General features: G+C 31.2%; 1 protein-coding gene across 1 annotated transcript; it reads left to right on the top strand.

Annotated features, from left to right (window-relative positions):
• The first annotated feature begins 6,693 nt into the window (after nucleotides 1-6,693).
• LOC110658842 (serine/threonine/tyrosine-protein kinase HT1) lies at nucleotides 6,694-10,918 on the top strand. Its single transcript, XM_021816601.2, has 4 exons — nucleotides 6,694-6,957; nucleotides 7,286-8,546; nucleotides 8,780-9,235; nucleotides 10,355-10,918. The coding sequence occupies exons 2-4, from the start codon at nucleotides 7,785-7,787 to the stop codon at nucleotides 10,625-10,627; spliced, it is 1,491 nt and encodes a 496-aa protein (XP_021672293.1). The 5' UTR covers nucleotides 6,694-6,957; nucleotides 7,286-7,784; the 3' UTR covers nucleotides 10,628-10,918.
• The last annotated feature ends 11,373 nt before the right edge of the window (nucleotides 10,919-22,291 follow it).

The raw sequence follows: 22,291 nt of genomic DNA, 5'->3' as shown, positions 1-22,291 counted from the left end.
TGTCTTTTCTCAAATAACTCTAACCTACCCCACCTGCCTTCTCAATTATCAAATTTACTCAAGCCCATCTCTTTCTTCCTTTGTTTCTTTTTTCAAATAGCTTATATTCTCAAATTGCTTATTTTCTCTCTTAAGTTATTGAAGGTGATTGTCTCTACTTTGCAAGTCTCTCATATCTTCAACCTCCATCCTCAAACACATTTCTATTTGTGTCTCCCATTTCACGTCTTCAAGCTTGAAATTCAACACATCCACATATTCGATGCTTCGGCAGATTCGACGCTTCCATAGGTGGTTTATCTTCGGTTAACCAACTCCTTTACTCCTCCATCAATGAATTAAGATTTTCTATTGTCTCCATCAAAGCCTTATTGGCCATTGCTTGTGGGCAAAGGTGGGTCACCTTGTTAGGTTTTGCTTGGTTGTTCAAGAACAAGGTTTGTTGGATTACAAGAGTTGTAGGGCTTTATGATGTCTAACTATTAAAGTTGTTGGGTTTTATACATTTGTATGCTTATTGTTGAAATTATTAGGTTTTTGTATTTTTGGATTGTTAGAATTATTGGGTTTATTGTTTGGTTGTTGAAATTCCACTTGTTTTGATTGAAATCTATACATTCTAAATTGAAAATTGGTTGAAATTGATGGATGTGAGATGTTAAATGTTTGATTTGAAATTTCAGAATTTGGTTAAAATTGGATGTTAGGGAGTTGTTGGATGTTTGAAATTGATTGATAATTTTAAATTAATTAAAATTTGATTAATAATAATTAATAATTTTATTAAATATAAAAATATATATAATTAATAATATAAAATAATTTTATTAATACATAATTGTCAATTTATTTAATTATGAAAATGAGATAGAAGGATAAAAGAAAGGCAGAGGTAAAGTGGTAATTTTATTTTCGAGAGAGAGGGATAAATGTAATAAAAAAAAGTAAAAAAATAATAAAACTAGAAAAAAAAAAAAAAAGGAATGAGTTGCCAAAATCACTACCACTTAAGGAGAAGATTTATATTAAAAAAAGAAAAAAGAAAAAGAGAAAGATGGATGAGAATAAGGGATTTCTTGAGAGATACAAATTAGAAAAAAAAATTGAGATTTTGATTTTATAACAAGAAAAAAAAATATTTTATTATAATTTAGGTGAATTAATTACTTTCTTAATAACCATACAAAAATCTTAAATGGCAAATAAAAGCGGACGAAGAGAGTATTTAATAAAATTTTTAACAATAAGAACTTTCAATTTTCCTTAAAATGCATTGGTAATTATTTAGTCAAATAATTAGGTTTTACAAAAAATTCTCAAGGAAGGGGCTCTGCTTTCTCTCTAAAAATTTCTTCTCCTCCTCATTTTTCTCATCTTTTCTTTTTTTCTCCTTTTGATCTCCTATTTGGGTGGCCATTAGTGGCAACCTTTTCCCTTTCTTTTTTGTTGTTTTTTTTTTAATTTTTTTTCAATAATTCCAAAACCTGTGTTCGTTTAGAATAAATTTTGGGTATATATCATGAATCTATATTGATAGATTTTGAGTGAATAAAGTCTCAAATTTTGAGTATATATCATGAATCTATCTGTTTTTGTTGTTGACATATTTTGTTTTTTTTTGTATTCTACAAAGTGTAGATCATTCTTTCAATAAGAAATCTAAATTTGGAGGTCATTTAATAAAGCTCATAAAAAAAATTATAGACTCGAAGAGTGGAGCATGCAGTTCGTCCATTCACCAATTTCTATGCTTTGTCATTATTATCAAATTTTCTAAATTGTTTATATTATTTTTTAAATGAGTAATTTGTTTCATTTATATAAAAATATATTTATATTTCTCTTTTATATTTTATTTTTAGTTAATGATATTGTTAACATTGCTTCTTGATCTATCTCAATTCAGCTTTACTCTATATAAAGGGCAATAATTAAATTAAGCTAAAGTTTCCCTTCTTTTTAAAATCACCATATACTCATTTTCGACTAATAAAATCATAAAATTAAAATTCTTAAAATTTTAATTATTAATTCATAGACAATCTAATCAAATCACCAATGATGATGTGCTTAAATATAAAATCTGAAATTAAAGACATTAAGTCTCTATTTGTTTTGCAAAAAATGTATTTTTAAATATTTTCTAGATTTTTTAGTATTTGAAATACTAAAAAAATAAATTAACAAAAAATATTTTTCTAATTAAATGAATATAATTATGTTATTTTTAAGGAAAATGATTTCATTTTATTAAGAGAAAAAGTCATTTTTCTAATTTCTAAACTTTGATAATTTTATTAAAATATAAAAACACTTATACATACTTAATATAAACACATACTATTAATTTAATATTACAACTAAGCAATTCACGAAAAAGAAAATATTTTTTATAAAAAATATTTTTCATATTAAAATTATTTTCTCCGAAACAAACGAGATTAAATATATAAATTTATAATATTTTGTGAAATATGATCCCTCTATAAATTTATAAATATGATCAATCTATAAATTTTTAAAAAATATGATCCCTCTATCTCTTCTTTTTAATAGAATATGATCATATCTGTTTGCATATACATTCAACCACCGTCCAATAAAATGGGCTGCAAACAGAAACTAATTTCAATTAAATATTTTCATTTCAAACTCCACATTAAAATATTAATAAAATTTTTTAAAAAATATTTTATTAATGTTATGAGTAATTTTATAGTGTTTTTATACTAATTAATTATTTTTATTAATTTTAATAAATTTTTAAGTTTACCAATTAGGGAATGGTAAGTTATGGAACATATTTTAAAATTATTTATTTTTATGATAAAAATAAAAATATTTACTTCCCTCTTGTTAGGTAGCTTATCAATTGTTACCCAATCTATCGGGCAAAGATATGTTTTCCCTCAGCAAGCCTATGTATTAAAGAATTTTAAAGCAAAGGAACTGAAAACAAGCCAAGAACATCTGAAGGGGCCATATGCAGGCCGTGTAATTGTAGCTAAGGGTAGGACTGAGTATTTGGTTTAAATCGAATCGAATTATTAAAATTGAATTAATCAAATTACTATATTTTAAAAATCGAATCAAATTAAAATAAATGGTAAATTGAATCAAATCGAACTATCATATTTCAATTTATTTCGGTTTGAATAGATTGATTTTTTAGTTTGGATAGATTTTTTAATTTAGACTTAATTTTCAAGTATTTGATCTGATTTTAATCTTAGTTTAAACTTAATGACCATTAATCAATGAAATTACACAATATATATATATATATATATATATATATATAATTACATATAATTCATAAATACCTTATAAAAATAAATTAATTTAAAAATTAATAAACTGGTTCAATTATTTTTTTCTCTCTAAAATCAAATCAAACTAAAATAATTGAAATTTTTAAAATGTAAAATCAAATCAAATCGAATTGAATTATCTTACAAATTGAATTGAATTACCAAATTAAAATAATTTAATTCAATTTATTTAATTTAAACCAAATAATGCTTATCCTTGTGACACGTTCCGTCCAATTCACGTCCCATCTAGATATCCAAGCTCTATAAAAACTTAATTTTCATCAGAATACGTATCTTTGGCCGACAAACACAAGCCTAGCCGACTCGTAGATTCAAGGAGGAGCTCTCAAAGATTTAGAAGCTTGGACTGGGGAATCACCAGCTAATGGGAATTCAGAGTTTTTATTCAATTTCTCTTGCTTATTTTAATTTCAATTTCTGAACTACATTATTAGAATAATGTTTTTAGATTTTGTATCAGTTAAACTTGTGGTCAATTTTTAACTTTTATAATTAATAAGTATAATCTTTTTCAATTTAATAATAAATAATTAAATAATATCAAAATATAATCTATTATAAAGTAAAAAAATATTAAATTATATATTTATTTTTTATTGATAATTTATTACAAATAAAACATTAAAAATATAATGAATCAAAATAAAAAAAATAAAGATGCACGAAATTAATTTTTAAATAATTTAAAATTAATTTACATATTCAGCCTTAATAAAGTAACTATTGCACTTAGTTATAGAATTTAAACCCTATGCATGTGAACAAAATTTCAGTAAAAAAATTAGCAATTGTTTGTGCTTGGAAAAGAAAGGATTGGATGGAAAATAATGTCAAGTGAATACAAGTGGCTCTAAATGATTATAAGATTACATTTATTTTCCAATAAAAATAAAAATTCTATAAAAAAATACTAAAAAAAAGTAAAATTTTCAATTTTTTAAATAAAAAAGATATTTCATTAATTGAAAATAAAGTATAAAAATGTAATATAAATCTATATATTATATTTTTTGTATAAATGAAATTAACCATTTATAAAAAAAAATAATATAAATAATCTAAAAAATTTGATAGCTTTAAAAGAACACGTAGGTTGACTAATAAATAGGTTACATGTTACTTTTTTAGTACATGATCTTTTATAAGCTCATCTGATAACCTTTAAATTTATGTCTTCTATTGATGAAAAGATCTACACCCTATGGAGTGCTTTTCTCAAAGAAAAATAATAATTCACCATAAAAACATATACTGACTCTATTAAAATAGAAAAATACAATAATATCATACATTCAATGGCTAAATTGCACTAACCGTACTTAAACTTAGAGGATTATTTCATTTTAATTTTTAAACTTTAATTTGTTACAATAAAATCCCTTAACTTCAATTTGTTTTGTTAAAAGTTCTTGTAACTTGCAATAATAGGTTTACAGGTAAAAAATAATGAAATTACTCTTTTACCCTTTCATTCTCACTTGTCTTTTCTCAAATAACTCTAACCTACCCCACTTGCCTTCTCAATTATCAAATTTACTCAAGCCCATCTCTTTCTTCCTTTGTTTCTTTTTTCAAATAGCTTCTATTCTCAAATTGCTTATTTTCTCTTAAGTTATTGAAGATGATTGTCTCTACTTTGCAAGTCTCTCATATCTTCAGCCTCCATCCTCAAACACATTTCTATTTGTGTCTCCCATTTCACGTCTTCAAGCTCGAAATTCAACACATCCACATATTCGATGCTTCGGTAGATTCGACACTTCCATAGTTGGTTTATCTTCAGTTAACCAACTCCTTTACTCCTCCATCAATGAATTAAGATTTTCTATTGTCTCCATCAAAGCCTCATTGGCCATTGCTTCTAGGCAAAGGTGGGTCACCTTGTTAGGTTTTGCTTGGTTGTTCAAGAACAAGGTTTGTTGGATTACAAGAGTTGTAGGGCTTTACGATATCTAACTATTAAAGTTGTTGGGTTTTATACATTTGTATGCTTATTGTTGAAATTATTAGGTTTTTGTATTTTTGGATTGTTAGAATTATTGGGTTTATTGTTTGGTTGTTGAAATTCCACTTGTTTTGATTGAAATCTATACATTCTAAATTGAAAATTGGTTGAAATTGATGGATGTGAGATGTTAAATGTTTGATTTGAAATTTCAGAATTTGGTTAAAATTGGATGTTGGGGAGTTGTTAGATGTTTGAAATTGATTGATAATTTTAAATTAATTAAAATTTGATTAATAATAATTAATAATTTTATTAAACATAAAAATATATATAATTAATAATATAAAATAATTTTATTAATACATAATTGTCAATTTATTCAATTATGAAAATGAGATAGAAAGATAAAAGAAAGGTAGAGGTAAAATGGTAATTTTATTTTCGAGAGAGAGGGATAAATGTAATAAAAAAAAGTAAAAAAATAATAAAATTAGAAAAAAAGAAGAAGGAAGGAATGAGTTGCCAAAATCACTACCACTTAAGGAGAAGATTTATATTAAAAAAAGAAAAAAGAAAAAGAGAAAGATGGATGAGAATAAGGGATTTCTTGAGAGATACAAATTAGAAAAAAAAATTGAGATTTTGATTTTATAACAAGAAAAAAAAAATAATTTTAGCATGATTAAAAATAGAGATAAGTATTCAGTTAATTAAATGGAGTTGAAATTTAGAAAAAATCAAATTTAACTGAAATAAAAATGATAATAATCAAATTAACTGAAAAAATAAAAAATATATTTAATTTAATTAATTAATTAATAAATATTAATAAAAATAAATTTATAATTTATTATTTTAAAAAAATAATAAATATGATTTAAGATTAATAAGAACATAATTAAAAATTAAATATTATTTTAAAATTATAATTAATATATTAATTAATAAAAAATTAATTAATTATCAAATTAAAACATTTAAATAAAAAATTTTTATAATTAATAATTAAAACCAAATTAAACTTCGATTGCAACCGAATAACGTAACGCCTATTTTTTTTGGTTTTTTGAAAGATGCGATTAGAAAGATTCCAATTCTCAAGCAAAGCTGCGCCACCCAGGCACCCACCGCACACGTAAGTCGAAAGGGCGTTTCATAAAGAAGATCCCCACCATCACTTCCACCACCGCCTCCGCCCCACCAGCTCCACCCAGCCACCCACCAGACAGCATAAAAACGTTTCCGTGCGAACCGTACCATACAATCGTAGCTTCCTAATTTAATTAATTGTCTCCTATAGCGACACTTGGAGTTAGAATCCTTCTCCCTTAATATTTTAAAAAATAATAATAAAGAAACAAAAGCAAGAGACGAGACCATTCTCTCTCATGACATCGTCTTTTTTTGACTTTTTCCGAGGTGGACCCATCACCAACCTTGAGTCCTCACCCAAAATATCGGGTCCACGAGAATCTACGGTGTCTCCGTATACGATACGTATGTATGTTGTTGATGCTATACTCTCTGAATTGCCATATCAAAATTGCATCCACAAGAATTTTCTATCTTCCACAAAGGAAAATTGATCTTCTCTCTCTCATGCATTTATAAAGCATGGATTTTTCAAAGGAGAATAACGTCACTACCGCCTGATAGCTATGTACCCTTCTAATGGTATGCCCTCATCTCTCTTTTTTTAATAATTTTGTTTTATTTTTCTTTTTTCAACTCTTTCTTTTCTGCTTTGTGTAATTGCGTCTGTATTCTTATTTTACTTTGTAATTCTTTTTTGGGTTGAATGATTGTTTTGACACAATGATCGGTTTTCTTTCAAGGGTTTAATGGGGATGCAATCATAGCTGTTTCTTTGTTTCCCTGAATAATCGAGCATACTTGCTTTTTTTTTTATTTTTTTTATTTTTTATTTTTTAAATTGAACGAGGTAATTTTTTTAATAATATTTGTTTATTGGCTGCGGGGGTACCACTGTGGGATTTTCCAGGCTTCTACGGAAGGTGCCATTTGACTTTGAAGCCAAAAAAAGCGAGTCAGTTCATCCGAACAAGGATTTGGTTTGGTGGTGGTGGTGGTGGTGGTGATGATCAATGTTTTGATGGTCTCGGAGGATTTTTTTGTTGATGGGTTATGATAGGATTCATGGGATTTTGATTATAATGGAAACGAGATTGAAGTCTGTTATGGTCTCTTTCTTGGTTTCTCTCCATGGGTTTGAATATTCGGTTTCTTGATTCTGGTGAACGCAAAGTTTGAATCTTTAGAGCTAAATTGTTAATGGGATGCGAGAGATTTACTTCCTTTAGTTCTGGAAGGTGCTTGCTTGAATTCGAGCCTTCTTCTTCGATTCAGCTGATGAAGAACACGAAGATAATAAGGTTCGGCTGAGGAGTTCTTTTTTTTTTTTTTTGTCTTTTTGGTATAGCAATTTGTTCTAGGTTTTCAAGTATTGAATTACTGAGATAAAGAAGCGAAAGGGGAAATAAATGGAAGAAGAAAATAGTTCCTGGATAAGGCGGACAAAGTTTTCTCACACAGTTTGCCATCGTTTTGATTCTTCAAGACTGGCCTCTTTCCCTATAGCCATTCAGGCTGAGAGGAATTTCGAGTTGAAGTCAACGCCTGGACTGTCATCTTATAAGAAATCTGATTCCTTTTCCAATCATAAATCATCAGTTCCTAATAATTCTCAGATTCAGAGAAATCCACTCACCAACAGGCAGAGATCTTTGTCTCCTCTCCCTGAAACAGTCCTTTCTGATGCTTTTGAGGAAGCAAGGTCTGATAGAAAGAGATTCTCAACTCCACATCCTCGCAGGAAAGATCATGACAAGGGAATCAAGGGAAAGTTTTTCCGTAAGGAATCTCCAGAAACCAAGCCATCCAGTCCCGCATCAAATACAAGCCCACTTCGGCAGTTGTCTTCAATGAAGGGTCATGAAAAATCAAAGTTCAAGAAAGAATCTTCTTGGACGAAGTTTTTTGACCATGCTGGAGGAAGGGTTAATGCTGTGGAAGCAGCTGATGAATTTAGCGTGGATATGTCCAAGCTTTTTCTTGGGCTTAGATTTGCTTACGGGGCACATAGCAGGCTTTACCATGGTGTATACAAAGATGAACCTGTTGCAGTTAAAATTATCAGGGCACCAGATGATGATGAAAATGGAACTTTAGCTGCTAGATTAAAAAATCAATATGACAGAGAAGTCACCCTTTTATCTCGGCTTCACCATCCGAATGTCATAAAGGTGATCAAATGCATTCTTTTTATTGTTTGATTGCATATGTTATCTGTTCATAAAAGTTAACTAAGAAGTCACTCTTGCTTCTGTTTTTTTGAGCTTCTTAGAGAAATCATGTGATTTGAAATGTTTTATTTCCAGTTGCTGATTGGATTACCTAATTGGAAAATCGTAGAAATAAACTTCTAATTGCGATTGAAATGCTTTCTTATTTAACATTCTTTGATCTGCTAATGCAGTTTGTGGCAGCATGCAAAAAGCAACCGGTTTATTGTGTTATAACGGAATATTTATCTGAAGGTTCCTTGAGGGCATACTTGCACAAGCTCAAGCATAAGTCTCTCCCCTTACAGAGGCTAATTGCAAATGCTCTGGACATTGCTCGTGGAATGGAATACATCCACTCTCAAGGTGTCATTCATCGAGATCTTAAACCGGAGAATGTTCTTATTGATCAAGAGTTTCATCTGAAGATTGCCGATTTTGGCATAGCTTGTGAAGAGGCATATTGTGATTCATTGGCTGATGACCCAGGGACTTACAGATGGATGGCGCCTGAGATGATAAAAAAGAAATTCTATGGCAGAAGGGTTGATGTGTACAGTTTTGGGCTCATTTTATGGGAAATGGTGGCTGGAACAATTCCCTACGAGGATATGAACCCCATACAGGCTGCTTTTGCGGTAGTGAATAAGGTATTATTTTTTCCTTAGCCTTGTGTGTATTCAATGTTGTTGTTTGTTATAACTGTAGCTAGGAACATTTCATCTTATCTTGTATCTCAGTTTTCTCATCCACCAGCAAGTGATTAAGGGTCTGGACCTCCTATTGGTGCAGTATGAAATTAAGGTTTTGTTGAATATGTGCTAAGAACTATAGAATTTGCTTAATTGTATTTATGAGCCTTTATGAAAAATGTTCCTCACAGTCTTAAAGAGAAATAACTCTCCACTCCTTTTATTGAATTCCATTACATTTTCTCAACATAAAATGGTCAGTGCTCCATGGTCCAGAAGAATTTTCTTTTTTTTTTTTTTTTGGTGTGGGCGGGTTAGGTTGTGGTGTGGATGGAATTTATTGTCTTCCTCCTTGGAAGTGGTAGAAATTCCAGCAACATATTAATCATGCCCAGTCAGTGGTTATCCACTGACAGTAAACTTGCATTCCTCAACCAAACATATGAGCAGAGACAATAATCATAGCTTTCTGCTCTTAGACTTTTTTTTATATGTAAAAATTGCATGATAATTCTTATTTTCTTGGCTAAAGATGCGTCATCTATGAAATGTTGTCATCAGTCATCATAGGCATAGGTATAAAGGCTATTGAGATACTTGAATTCCATATCATTTGCACAATTCTTTTGATGTGAGATAAACGAACAAGTAAGTTACTGCCATAAAAACTGCGAACTTTTAATGTGTATTGAAATAGACTTCATCAAGACAAGGATCTTCTTTTCATTCTTTTGGAGCTAAGTGTAGCCAGTGAAAATTTAATATGATGAAAAATATTTGTCTTTCATTGCAATAGTAGTTACAAATTTGTTTTGATGAGATTGGTTATGCAAAGGTTCAAAAAGTAAGATGATCATTGTTTATTCCATTATTTGGTCTAAATGAGAATAATTTATTTATTGCATCTAATTATATGTTGGAAATCCCAATTTCTTGCTGTCAATTTTGGGAAAGGTTTGAACGGGACTGGTAACGAAGCATGAGATTATCATTATTAACATCTTTTTATTTGTTTTGTGTTTCTCATTGTTCAATTAAAAACTTAGTTTTAACATTAGAAAATTGTTGTCTTTGCAGAATTTGAGACCTGTTATCCCTCGGGACTGCCATCCTGCAATGAGAGCTTTAATTGAGCAATGCTGGTCTTTGCATCCTGAGAAGAGGCCCGAGTTTTGGCAAATTGTGAAGGTATTAGAGCAATTTGAGTCTTCGCTTGCCTGTGATGGAACCCTGAATTTGGTAAAAAACCCAACTTGTCAAGATCATAAGAAAGGTCTTCTTCATTGGATTCAAAAGCTTGGTCCCGTGCATCCTAGTAGCTCCCCCATGCCTAAACCTAAGTTCACATGAATCTCTCGTATGACCTGGCTTTTGTAATGCTCTGGGTCACTTGTAATTAAAAAGGTTTGTTTTTGAAGCCTCTTTATTTGTACTTCTCTTCTATGTCACATTCATGTTAGAGTGAATTAATAGATTGGTAGGATCCATTGAGGTGAGGTGTCTTTGCTTCACAAATATACATACAGCAAATTATCACATTTTAGGGTGTTCTGAACATTGTAAGCATTGGAGAAGAAAAATAGTGTTTTTTCAGAGGGCTATAAAGTTCAATAGCATCTCCATTTTGTCTTTTTTCTTTAATCATGTATCTAGTATTTTGATGTTATATTTGTTGTTGGTATGGTAACTTATTATATTCTTAATTTTGTTTATTATCAATGTTAAGTGAATGATATGTCCAATTACCTCAACATTATGGGGAAACTACATGTGTTTAGGTATTAAATGCATGTAAAGTTTCAGTGCTCTCTTTTTAATTTGCCCAAGGTGTTGCTTTTGTTGTATCAGAAATCAGTCATAATAATGTGTTTCAGGTGTTGTGTGGTTGAATCCATACACTGTATGATTATTTCCTTTTATTTAATTTCATCTGCAATTTATTGATGATACTATCACGTTAAGTAATCCTCGAGTGGCTACATCGTATCTTATGTATTTATTATTATAGTATCAGTGAGTAAGTGATGACGGTGAAATCCGTGATCATCTATGCATGTTCACTTGTGACTGAATAATTTTTCATGGATTTGCAAATTGCTTGTAAGTCATTGTCCGAGTCAATTTGATGTTCCTTTTACAAGCAACAATTGGTACATTGTTTCGTCATTATTCAAATTTTTTGGTCAAAGGATATGCCATTGTATGTCTGTCAACATCTTCAACCAACATCTTCTCTTTCATTCATCTTGGAAGCATTTGTGTTTAATGATAAGTGTTCTTCCTCTGCCCAATTTCCTTTTCTGATCATAGTTTGTGAATCTGTGCACACTTGTGCCTGTGAATTTTTTCCATTTCTTCTTCCTGGTTTTGTTTTGGATATTTATGTGGAGTTGGTGTCTAATAGAGCTTAATGGCAAAAAATGATTCGTGTAGCCGACTCCAACTAGTTTGGGATTACGTCTTAGTTGTTGTTTGTTGTTGTTCTTCCTGGTTTTGTTGGATGTATGGAATAATAGGTACAAAAATCCACAAACAAGAAAAGTAGGGCAGTGGATACCTCTGTTAATTCTCACATTGTGTCCGTGCCTGCCTGCCCCATATTGTCATCATCATTGAGTGTGTGCAAGTGGGTTCATCCAATCTTTTTCCAACTGTTATAGCTTTTATCAGTAAAGCAAGAGAGAGAGAAGGAAAATGATGTCTCTGCTTTGCAGGGAATGGCCTTTTTTTGCAATTGCTAGTCAATTTGATATCCTTATGCTATGAGGCTTTTATCTTTCTTTTGACCCATACAGGTAACCACATTTCCACTGGCAAAAATATCCCAACATTTATTGCTTCTACGATAGTTTTTGTAAAAGTTGCTTTAGAAAGTTACATTAATGGCACTCACCCAGCACTGGTGAAGGCTTATTCAAGAGCTGTGTACTATTTTAGCTGTTTGGACAGCTCTCTTTTAATTTTCCCTCTGCCACTTTCATGATGAGCAATGAATCTCCTTCTATAATTAACTTTAATCACGACTTAATAATGTATTTGTTTTAAATAATAGGAAAATTATTATTTAATTTTTATATTTTAATTAAATTAGTTAATTTATATATTTTAAAAAATATATTATTTTATTTTTATATTTTATTTTTATTTAATTATTTAATTATTTAAATTTTTTATGATCTTTTTTGTTAGTTAATTTTTCTAAAATGAAAGGATTAAATATTAATTTAGTTTGTATTAAGATTTATTAATTAATAGAAAAATTTATGGAGTTAAATAGTTTAAAGGATAAAAAAAGAAAATTAAATAAATAATTTTATTAAAGTTTAAAAATTAAATAATAATTTTTTTCTAGATAATTATTAACCAAGAATCAACACTATCTATGGATTAGGTGGGTGAGCTCGACAGGTGCAATGAACCCAGGATCGGATGATGATGATGATGGAATGTGTGGGCCAGATTGAGTGATGTAATTGGATTGTTGCATTTCACATTATCTTGTCCACCAGGCTAGACTTTGGCTGGGCTTGCGTATACTGTTACGGGAGTCAAATTCCAAGGTTTTTCATGTCAAGTTTGCACTGAAGGTTTGAATCATTGTAAACAAGAACAAAGATAGTTCAAATTTTACATGTCTAAAATAAGCTCTGTTAGTTGAATAAATCTAAATATTTGTATTTGTTTTTCATTTTATTTAAATTTTTTATTTTTTATAATTAAATTAAATCTTTCAAAATTAAAGAAGTTTTATTTAAAATTCAAATTAGAATTTGATAAATTATAATTTAGTTTATGAGATTTGATAAAATCTTGCAACTTAGTCCTTTAATTTAAATCATATATTTAAATAGTGTAATAAATATGTTATTCTTTCCAAATTAATTATTCTTCCTGTTAAGAATTTTCCATGTTTGTTTTGAAATTTTTCTGTGAAGTTTTCTAATATATGTTTTTTAGATTTTAATAAGTAAAATTGATTTCTTGAAAAAAAAAAAAAAATCTTGTACCAAAAAACAAAAATCCGATTAAGTTGGGTTTATAGGTTACGACTCAACTAGTGAAATTTGTCTTTATAGCTTCAATCTTTGCATTTCCAATTGCTATGATTTGTCTAGGGACTAATGGTGGATGGAGGTGGGTCTCGATGCGATTGTAGCATGTGAGACTAGATTGGGGCAGGAAAACTCGTGACTTCTCGTTTCTTTCTTAGAAAATATATATAATTAAAGGTATTTTGATCATTTTTGCTATAATTAACAGTTAATTAGATAGATGGACTAAGTTATAGATTTTGGTAAATTTCATGGACTAATTTCTTGGTTGTGAAAGTACAAGAACTAAGTTGTAAGTTTTGCCAAACTACAAGGATTAAATTGTAATTTACATATTAGAATTTGGAGATAAAATTCAAGTGTTGATAAAATTTTTTTAATTTTAAAAATTTTAATTTAATTATCAAAAATTAAAAGGTTTTGATAAGATAGCAAAATTTTTTAACCAATTGGCCTTAAAATAATTTTAAATTAAATATTTAAATATTAGTGATTAATAACTTTTAATCTTTTTACTATTGATTGTGAACTGTTAATAATTTTTAATTATTTATTTAAAAAAAAAAACTTTTTGTTTGGACTAAACTCAGAAAATGAAAGAGTGACTATTGGCAAAGTTTTCAACGTACTGAGACATAAAACTTTTAATCAGTATAATCCCTGTCCCATGTTTGGGTGGCTGTGTATAATTTTGTTTAGGTTTTTCGGGTTATAAGTATTGAGCTTATCGGGTGAGGGTATTTTTTAACCTGCTGGGTAGGCTCACTCGTTGTTGATGATTGTTTCTGCAGAGGAGAGGCAACTTGATGTGCCTTGTAAGGGATTAACAAGAATTGGACCTAGTCATAACGTGAAACGCATTAATATGAATTTCCAAGGTATGAAAAAGAACTACTCAATATTTTTAGCAATTATTATTTTCTTTTTAATAATTGGCTTTCAGTAAACCCGGGTTGATCTCTATGAATAAACCCAGAATAGATTTTTTGGCATAAACAAAGAAGAAGAAAGTGTTTTTGGAGAATTCGAGAAGACGCTGTGGGTGCCATGAGTCTTTCTATGTTGAGCCGAGAGGTCACTCAGGTGGTTTGGTGCTGTGGTGGCGGGATGTTTTCCCAATTCAAATTTTGTAGGCAACGAAGAACTGGATTGATGTTAGTATTAATCAAGATACTCCATGGCATGCAACTTTTGTATATGGTGAACCTGAGGTTCATTTTTGTATTTCTTTTTTGAATGACTTGCGTAAGTTGAAGATGATAGGAGATTTTAATATCTGTAATTCTTCAAGGGATAAATGGGGAAGGAGAAGGATTCATAATCCTAGTGCTTCAGCATGCAATGATTTCTTGATTGAAGAAGAGTTGGGGGAAATTAGTTTTAAAGGAAATCATTTCACTTGGTCTAACAAGCAACAAGGAGACACAAGAATTATGGAGCATATCGACAAAGCCTTAGCTAATGCAGAGTGGAGGATGTTGTTTCCTCAATGTATGTTGGTGCATGAGAAGATGGTTACATAAGACCATAGACCTTTTCTGTTGTTCAGTCATCCGAAAGTTTGAAGGAGAAATTCTTTCCATTTTGATATGAGATGGCTTTCGTCCCGAAGGTGTCACAGCATTATAAATCAAATATGGACTCAAGGATCTGATGTCAATTTATTGTTTAAGCTTGATGATTGTCGAATGGCATTGTTACGATGGAATCAATCTCAATCTCAATCTTAGAATTCTAGAAGGATCATTTTTGAATTATCCAAGAGATTAGATCAGCTTAATTCAACCTAGGAGATGATCAAACTATTGCTGAAATTGCAGAGGTCAAATTTCAACTTAAAAGGCAATGGCAACAATAGGAAATATTCTGGTTCCAGAAGTACGGAGTGAATTTGTTGAAGTATGGGGATAAAAATTCACGGTTTTTCATGCATCAACATTGCAAAGAAGACAAAGGAACCATATTGCAAAAGTTCATAATGCCTGAGGAGAGTGGATATTAAACAAGAAGCTCTAAATTTCTTTGTAAATCTGTATGGGGATGAAGAGGCACAGATATCAAATGAAATTATCCAACTAATTCCTCAATTAGTTTCAGATAACATGAACAATGATCTTTGTAAAGAAGCTTTAGAAGAGGAGATCAAATTAGTAGTGTTTAGTCTTGGGGCGCATAAAGAACCAGGACCGGATGGCTTTTAGGGGATTTTCTATCTAAATTATTTGGAAACAATCAAACATGGAGTGGTGGGATTGGTTCATGAGTTTTTGCACTCGAGAGTGTTTCCCCCCTCCATCAACTCTACCAGTATAGCTCTCATTCCCAAAAAAGGTAATCCCCAAGCCTTTTCAGACTATAAACCTATTAGTCTTTATAATTCCATTTACAAAATTGTTTCAAAAACTTTGGCTAATCAACTAAACAAATGGATGTGTGAGATCATTTCCCTATTGCAAGCTGCTTTTGTAGAGAACAGGAGCATACAAGACAACATTCTTATTGCCTATGAAGCTTTTCATGCCTTAAAGCACTGTAAGAAAGGGAAAGTAGGATCCATGGCAATTAAAGTCGATGTCCATAAAGCATATGACAGTGTTAACTAGCAGTTTCTTCTAGTTGTTATGAGAAGATTGGGGTTTTGTAACAAATGGATTGCTTGGATAGGTCAATGTGCATCAACAGTTGAATATGCAATTCTTATCAATGGAAACAAAACTAAACCCTTTCATCTTTGTTTAGGTTTAGGGCAAGGTGACCTTATTTCCCCCTATCTTTTTCTGTTAATTTCTAATGTATTGTCAAGATGGTTTGAGCAGGCCCAGCTAAGGAATCAGATCCAAGGTTTCAAAATTACAAGACATTGTCCAACATTAACTCATCTTCTTTTTACGGATGATACTATTGCGTTTGGCAAGCGTTGTTGCAGGAAGCCATCCAAATCAAATCCATTCTTGATGCCTATAGTGCATCCTCAGGTCAACACATCAATCAAATGAAATCTGACATATCCTTTAGCTAGAACACTCCAGGAGTAGAGCAGAGATGTAACGACTCGGCCTGGGAGTCGTTACTAGTGTTAGGGATCGGGTCAGCTTAAAGCTGCTGGAATCCATAGCAAGCATAAAACCCGTGAACATACCTGTAATATCTGTACTATCAACCCTCAAATATCTTTAACATTACACTTTAGTCTTTTCATCCATACATAAATATCTTTAACATAAAATGGTTCATAATTTGAACCTTAACATACATAGAAAATCACCAAAGCATAATGGTTCAACATATACACTCCCAAAAGAGTTAACATAAACATAAACATCATCATTTATACTTAAAATATTACATAACTCCATTTTTTTTTTCATAATTACCAGCACAATACCATCCATTCACATTTTATATGTCCATCTACCCATATATCATACATAAAGAAGAGCATTAAAACTACTCCTGCTCTCTCTCCAAAAAACTTTTCTAATCCTGTAAACCTGCATCTGGGGTTAAGGGAAATGGGTGAGCTTACAAAAGCTCAATGAGTAAACTAACCAATATTAATTATATTATTCATTTCATACATATGCAATGAATCATTTACATGGGTTTTCACATCATAAACATTTCACTAAGATGAACTTTGTCACCAATGACTCCCCAAAGCTAATGTGCTGGGCTCATACAGAGGCTCCTTAGAACTTTCGCTTAAAACATGACATGTACCATGCAGTCGGGGCATCGTAGAGATCTCCCCTGATGGGGTATCTTAAAGATCTCCACATGAGATTTTTATGGTTCCATATCATACATAACATAACATAATCATAATATGGAGAGAGTCAGTGGGTCATCCATAATCCATCATGCACCAATAGCAAATATGCAATTATGCAACATATTCCTATTCTAGATACATACATCGTAAATAAAATATGACATGATGCATGAGAATGATCACAAATTAAATTTAAAAAGTTTACAGTTATTAAGGTTAGAATTACTCACCTCTTGCAGCCTATCAATCTCCTATCTTGAACGGTAGCTATCCTCGGATCCTTAGCCTTCTGAGTCTTTCAAGCTTGATCTTATAAAATTGGACCCTAAAGAGTTATACGAGGTTCTAGAACTCTATAAATATACTAAATATCTTATTCTAGGTCTTTAGGAACCATGAAATTAGGTTTTGAAACCTTAGAATCGAAGGAGAAATAAAGTGGGCAGAACCAAGTTCAACTGTCAAAGTCTTAGGCTTCGGCTGTCGAACCTTGAAACATCGAGTGCCTATTTGGGGCAATAGTCACTGCCGCTACTTCTTAAAGGTTAGTTCTATTAAACATTGAGTGCCTATTTGTCAAAATTTTTTTAGTTTTTCTTTCTTTCTAGTGATATTTCTTAAAAGTTAGTTCTTTTATTTTCTTTTCAACACTATGCCATGTAATGTTTAATTCTATGTTCCTTGTTTTCAATTTATCTTGTATGTTCATATAGATCATGTAATCATGTTTAATTTAAGGGGATAAATAACTATGCACATATTCAGTTTTCGATCCCTCATGTTTTATTATTTTTTGTTATTTTCTTAATCTGTAAAAATTTTAGGAAAATTATATTCCTATTCTTCACGAAATTCTATTAATTTTAGGCTCAAGAATCACTGAAAAAGCTTTTGTATTTTGTAAGTTATGGCTGTTTGAAGTTAGGGTTCCTGTAAAATCTGATTTGTAGGATATCCGACTTGTGGAGCCCATATCTCCCTTGTTTCTTAATATTTTTGTGTAAATCTAGCATCTAAAATTAATTTCAGAATCTTATGAATCTTTTTCAATTGGTTTTTCATTCATGTCTGTTGTGGTTAATGAGTTATGAATTTTACAAAAAAGTAGTATGATTCTTTCACTTAGAAAAGTTACGATTTATGTAGACCATTCGGCTAGGGTTTTGTTTGATTTATAAATTTTATGATCTTGTATGATATATAGGCTATCTTCTGTAATTTTTTTTTTTATGATTTTTAGGCATATCTAACTATTTTAAAAAAATCAGATTTCTTGCTACCATTAATTTGCCAGAATTTGGAAATTGTATATTTATGCATGTTATTATATTTTCTTGGGTTTTAATTGATATTTGATCTATTTTTCCATATTCTTTTAATTCAAGAAGTGTTATGAAGTGTTTGGATAATGTTAGAAGACTTGGACCCTTAGGTAGTTGTAACTAATTAGGAATCTTAACCCTTTAGGAGACTAGAGTTAGAATCCAATGTAAATTGTTATTAATATTTTCTTATTTTCTTTTATTTTTTTTGGTTTCTTTATTTTTTATTACAAACAAAATTGGTAAGTAGCCCTAAGGTAAGTACCAAAGAGGGCATTTGCGTAGAGCTTACATGAAGCTAAACGGGAGTAAGCCAGGGATATCATTGCCATACTAGAAGAGAAGACCCTTTTTTAAGGGTAGCTTGCCCCAATAGCAACAACAATTACTAACAAGTAAGTAATCCTAAATTCCCAGAATAACCATTCGCATGAAATTGTAGTGATAATAGGATTTTTATTTGGTAAATTAAAATTAACTTCGTTTTTAATTTAACTGACATTTTGCATGTAATTAATTTAAATAAATACTTTGTAAATAAAAATTAATCTTATTTGTAAATTAAACTAACATTGGCATGTAAAATAAATTGAATTTAACACTTGGTAATTGTAAAATAAATTTGCATGTTAGAAATCTTTATTAGGTTGTTATTGTTTGGGCCTTATGTGATATTAGAATAAATTACACATGTATATAATTAACTTAGTTCAATTATCCTTAGGGTAACTTGGTGAAAATTAATTAATTAGGTTAAATAGAAACGTAGGGTTATTTGAAATTGAATTTGTTTGTAAATTAAATTATCAATAATACATTAATTTTAGTCATCTGCTAAATATCATTTAAATAATTAGCAACCCCATAGATATGAATTACTTGTGCATGAAAATTATGTGCAAACAACAACCCTTTTGTGAATTACTTGCGTGTGTAGGATTAGAATTGCATTTTTAGGATAAAGTTTAATAAAGGAATGATAAACAAGACTTCTAGAAATATTAGTAGAGGACTGGCACTCGAATTAACGAGGTTAGACCAGGCGTAAGGGGTGCCTAACACATTCCCTTTATGTACCCACTATCTCAAACCTAGACATTGGGCTATAGTAATGACGGTTGTGGAAACTCTGCAAGGAGTAAGTTGCCATCCATGATCCTCGGAAGAAACACTGAATATGTCCCGGTTATTATCCGGGTGGCGACTCCTGTCTATCTATGCCTTCGTGGCATAAATCTTAAGTATTATGGTAGTGTTATGGGAAGACAGTATTTACCAATGGTTTGATTCTATTAGGATTATATGAAGTGCATGTCTAGGAAATGCTATCTAAGGAGGTGGTACTTAAGTGAGACCATTGTGACTCCACCATCTTTCCTGGGTATTACCTGGTGTATTTTATATAATTCTAGTGGATGATATATCGCCTCATGCCCCCCTCCTACAGCATGCTTGCTTGAGAGAAATGTTAGGATGGGTGACATCCTGGAAAGTTTTCCATTCCACCTATGGGACAAAACCGTAAGGCTCAAGATGGCGTGGGCCAAAGCGGACAATTCCTCTGGTGGTTGGAGCGGGGCATTACAGATGGTATCAAAGCCGGACCCCCTCTAGTAGATGTGTGGTTCGAGGACGAACCAGGCAGAAGCTAGTGGGCCTGTGATGACCCGACCGGGAAAATGGTCCGATGAGGGCAGGGAGTGACATAAGAAAGTAAACTCCCAATAGGCTTCTAGGATGGCGAGGTTACAATACGGGGCACATAAATAAATCAAATCATACATTGAAATGGGAGAAACTAATCACTAGAGGTGCCTTTTGGTAGAATATCCTGGAGAGTTAAAAAAACTCTGGGTTAAGCATGCTCGCTTGAGAGAAATGCTAGGATGGATGACCTCCTGAGAAGTTCTCCATTCCACCTATGGGACAAAACCATGAGGCTCAGGATAGGGTGGGCCACTCCCTTGTAAGTGAAGTTTTAATTTTCATCAGAATATTTCGTCAAGGACAGATATTTCAACATCGGAAAATAGCGAGTATTACAAGAGAACTATAGTGGAGCTTCTTCAGATTCCAAATTTTGGCTCTTTGTCTAAATATTTAGGTCTTCTAGTTAAATGGGGAAGATCCAAGACTCAATCGCTATCTTTCCTTAAAGACAGAATTATTAGAAAGCTTCAAGGTTGGAACTACAGATATTTGTCGCAAAGGGGTAAAGAGGTATTGATAAAAGCGGTCATCCAAGCCATCCCGTCATATGTTATGTCCATTTTCAAGCTACTAGTTGGTTTCCTTGAAGACATTCAGAAGTTGATAGCAAAATTCTGGTGGAGGCATTCTCTAGAAAAAGCTAACATTCATTGGTTGAGTTGGGACAAGTTGGCATGGAGTAAAAGTGAAGGAGGTATGGGTTTTAAAGATTTATCTCTTTTCAATGAAGCTCTTCTAGCTAAGCAAGCATGGAGAGTCTTGAAGAATCCCCAAGCTCTTTAGGTTCGGATCCTTAAAGGGTTTACTTTCCTTTTTCATCGTTTATGGATGCAAGGCCTGTGTACAATCTATCATGGGGATGGAAGAGTCTCATGGTGGGAAGAGAAGCTCTAAAGCCGGGCTTACGATGGCAAGTGACGGGTTCTTCCTTTATCAATGCTTGGAGGATCCATGGATACCTTCCCTACCGGGTTTTAAAGTCTCCAGCACAAGACGAGATGATAGTCCTATAATTTATGTTGTTGATTTGATCAACTCTCAATCTAATCAATGGGATTCATCAATTATAAGGGACTACTTTTCAGCAGCAGAATGTTTGGAAATTCTTAAAATTCCCATTGGTAATGAAACAAAGGAGTTGGAACTGATATGGCACTTTTCGAAATACGGTAATCCAACAATGAAATTTGTTTATTATATTCTCAAGAAGGAGCAAGTTATAAACCAGGTCAGATCTTGCCCATCTTCATCCTATAATCCTTGTTCCCTTTTTTGGAAGAGTATTTGGTCCCTCCTTGTTCCTCATATGATTCAAACGAAATCTCCGTACTGAAATCTCTAGCTACAAGAGAGAATTTATTCAAACGAAAATGGGTTGAATCCTCTATTTGTCCTTTGTGCAATCTCCGTACTGAAAACTGTGGAGCACCTTTTCTTTTTCTATAACCACGCCAAAGCAGCATGGTTTGGATCAACTTTGGGTTTTATTCCCTCTGAGATCGGGTTCAGGTCTTTTAAAGACTTGTGGGAACTGACGACCGATGTTTCGTATGGTAATGATAAAAGAGAATTGAAATTGGTAGCCCTCTTTTGTCGGTATGTTTGGAAAACTCGTAATGAAGCAATCTTCAAGTCTGTTAATCCGGATCCCCACTTGTTTTAAGGTTGGATGTAAGACTAATCTTTTTGGGTTGGGATAGTGGCACAGCTAGAAACTTTAGTCAGTGGGGTCAATACTGAATCACTATGAAAACTTTCCATGTCAATTTCTACACTAGATTGTTTTTAAGATTTTTGCTCATTTGTTGCCCATTAGTTTTTTTGACAATTTATGATTGCTATAAGGGTTTTCTTTTGATAAGAAATTTATCTATTGTCTAAAAACAATATTTTAAATTAAATTTAATTCTTACAAAAAAAATAAGTAGATGTAATTGTATTAGAATGATATCAAACTAAATGTGTCAAAACAAAATATAAATTTTGATACATATTAGGTTGACATCAAACTAAATGGATTGAAATAATTTTTACATGATTAATTTATTAAAATTTATACTAATTAAGTCAAAGAAACAAAATAATATCCCTAGAATGAAGCAAATAGAAATTTTGATTATTTATCTTTATAATTACAAAAAAAATTTTAATTGAAATT

This window comes from Hevea brasiliensis, chromosome 11, assembly GCF_030052815.1.
Source record: "Hevea brasiliensis isolate MT/VB/25A 57/8 chromosome 11, ASM3005281v1, whole genome shotgun sequence".
Taxonomy (NCBI): Eukaryota; Viridiplantae; Streptophyta; class Magnoliopsida; order Malpighiales; family Euphorbiaceae; genus Hevea; species Hevea brasiliensis.
The sequence above is the reverse complement of the archived record's forward strand: the minus strand, read 5'-3'. Positions and strand labels throughout refer to the sequence as shown.

What these genes read in the sequence shown, in the direction of transcription:
- LOC110658842 (XM_021816601.2), top strand. Translation starts at nt 7,785, where the DNA reads ATGGAAGAAGAAAATAGTTCCTGGATAAGGCGGACAAAGTTTTCTCAC. An exon ending in ACCATCCGAATGTCATAAAG is followed by an intron (nt 8,547 to 8,779) that starts GTGATCAAATGC and finishes CTGCTAATGCAG; the next exon opens with TTTGTGGCAGCATGCAAAAA. An exon ending in CTTTTGCGGTAGTGAATAAG is followed by an intron (nt 9,236 to 10,354) that starts GTATTATTTTTT and finishes TTGTCTTTGCAG; the next exon opens with AATTTGAGACCTGTTATCCC.